The sequence below is a fragment of the Rhododendron vialii genome, chromosome 11a (genome assembly GCF_030253575.1).
Source record: "Rhododendron vialii isolate Sample 1 chromosome 11a, ASM3025357v1".
Lineage (NCBI taxonomy): Eukaryota > Viridiplantae > Streptophyta > Magnoliopsida > Ericales > Ericaceae > Rhododendron > Rhododendron vialii.
Window position 1 is genome coordinate 26702830 of NC_080567.1, and position 2005 is coordinate 26704834.

At 37.0% G+C, this 2005-nt stretch overlaps 1 protein-coding gene across 1 annotated transcript; it reads left to right on the forward strand.

Annotated features, from left to right (window-relative positions):
* Positions 1-633: 633 nt before the first annotated feature.
* On the forward strand, positions 634-1732 carry LOC131307475 (uncharacterized). The gene is made up of 2 exons (XM_058333989.1): positions 634-844; positions 1184-1732. The coding sequence occupies exon 2, from the start codon at positions 1191-1193 to the stop codon at positions 1518-1520; it is 330 nt and encodes a 109-aa protein (XP_058189972.1). The 5' UTR covers positions 634-844; positions 1184-1190; the 3' UTR covers positions 1521-1732.
* The last annotated feature ends 273 nt before the right edge of the window (positions 1733-2005 follow it).

Here is a 2005-nt window from a genome sequence, read left to right on the forward strand (position 1 = left end):
ATGAAACTACTATCATTTGCTTCAATTTCTGTTTTGACTCAAACATAAAAAGGAAAAAGTAAAAAAAAAGCTTCTTTCAATTCATTTTATTTTCTTCTGCTCTCCTTTTCCTTTTTTTCTTTTCTTAATTTTTTTTTTTGGGCAAATGGAAGATCCAAAATACCCGACAAAGCGAGACAACACCAAGCTAGAAAGATCTCACAAGGAGGAGTTTTGGTGACAAAATATTTGGTTACCAAAAAAAAGATGTAACTCATAGAAAAAGATGTGTAACTAATACCAAAAATAAGTAACTAACCAAAAATATTACATAATTATTTTGGGGCGTACCGTATATCTCTATTCGTAATTGATGCCATAAAATGCATAACTAATAAGCATACGTACCATACCCTAAAAACATGCGTAACCGACACAAAAAATATGTGTAGGATTCTCCAAACCTATTCGCTACGTTCCATATATTTCCAAGATACACACCCCTTTCACAACTAACCAAAAACATGCGTAACATATACCAAAATTACGAATGACATACACCAAAAACGCACGTAATATTTCTAGCTTTCTGCCTTTCTCCTATGATCCTAGCTAAATTCCTTTTCATAAAGCTAGCTTCTGTGTGGCAGACACTTTTCCCTGTTGAGGCAACTTAATCCTTTCCAATAAGGCCACCAAAAATGGTGATTACTCCACGATGCCTTTGTGCCCCTAGACCCCCACACACCCCCACTTTCATCTTAAATCCCTTTAATCATGATTAAGCTAAAATAATTTTCTATATAACTGATGGCAGTGTTCACCAGAATCACCACCAAATTCATTACCCCAAAGAAGGAAACAGGTATGTCAATAGAGTTTTCTCAGTTCACAAGGTAGAAGATATTTATCTGTGTGTGTTTTGATAGGAAAAAATTCCCGAAATTTTTGGAAAATCGAAGTCCAATGGAAAGTTTATTTGCATGGAATTAATATAGATGATTTTTTTCCACATAAAACTTGTACAAATTAAGTTTTTAATGACTACTGGGAAAAATTACCGGAGCCGCCGCCACCAACCTACGTCCCCAGTAGCCCTTTCGGCCACCAGATATCTAGACTTACTTTCTGAAAATACTCTGACTCTCTACCTTCTAACTACTTCCATTTTTTCACTTATTGCTTTTACCTTTCTTACTTGTAGTTAAATCATGAAGAGATTAATCATACTACTGATCATCACTGGATTAGCCTTATTGTGCCTTCAAGCAAATGGAAGAAGACTTTTCTCAGAAGAAACTGAGAAGGATGGAGCTTATAACCAGCTCTTGCATGATACCCAGATGAGGCTTGATGGAGTCAAGAAAGGTGGCTCGGTACCAAAAGTTGATGAGAAAGAAACAAGCAACAATGCGTATCAGGAAAACAGCAGCAGTGATGATCAAGCGGGTAACAGTTATGGAAATTTTGGTGATCCTGCTGCATCATCTACTGATACTCACCATGTTTTCACGGATGAGAACCGTCCTAATCCCCACTAAAGTGTAGCCGAAGGGGGCAATATATAATTCGCTCGATGCAGCTAAATAAAATTTAGCAGGGTGATTAATTACTGGCTTTTGTGTGTGCTGTATCAGTTGTCCTATGACATGTAAAGCGTGTATGGCCTGCAGGCTCAGTGTGTGCTTGTGTTAACAGTGTTTGCAAATAAGAAGAACCAATGCTATCATGCATGGTTTGTTGGCTTGCTTAATATATGGCTTAATGGATGGATTTAGTAGATTCATTCTCGATGCTCTCCAAGATTTAATCAACATATACATACACATATATGTTCATATATATGTGCATACCCAGATCAAACGCTGCAAGATTTCAAATAAAAGCTGGTAATCCATAAGCTGATCCAGAATATAGATGTACGATTAAAGGAGACCCTTTCATAAGGAAGGAGTTCTCGTTGCTTTAAAAAAGATCTGGCGAAGAGCACCAGTGAGGTGAGGTACTAAACACTTTAAAGAGCTCA

Coding starts and splice junctions, on each gene's coding strand:
- LOC131307475 (XM_058333989.1), top strand. CDS start 1,191: ATGAAGAGATTAATCATACTACTGATCATCACTGGATTAGCCTTATTG.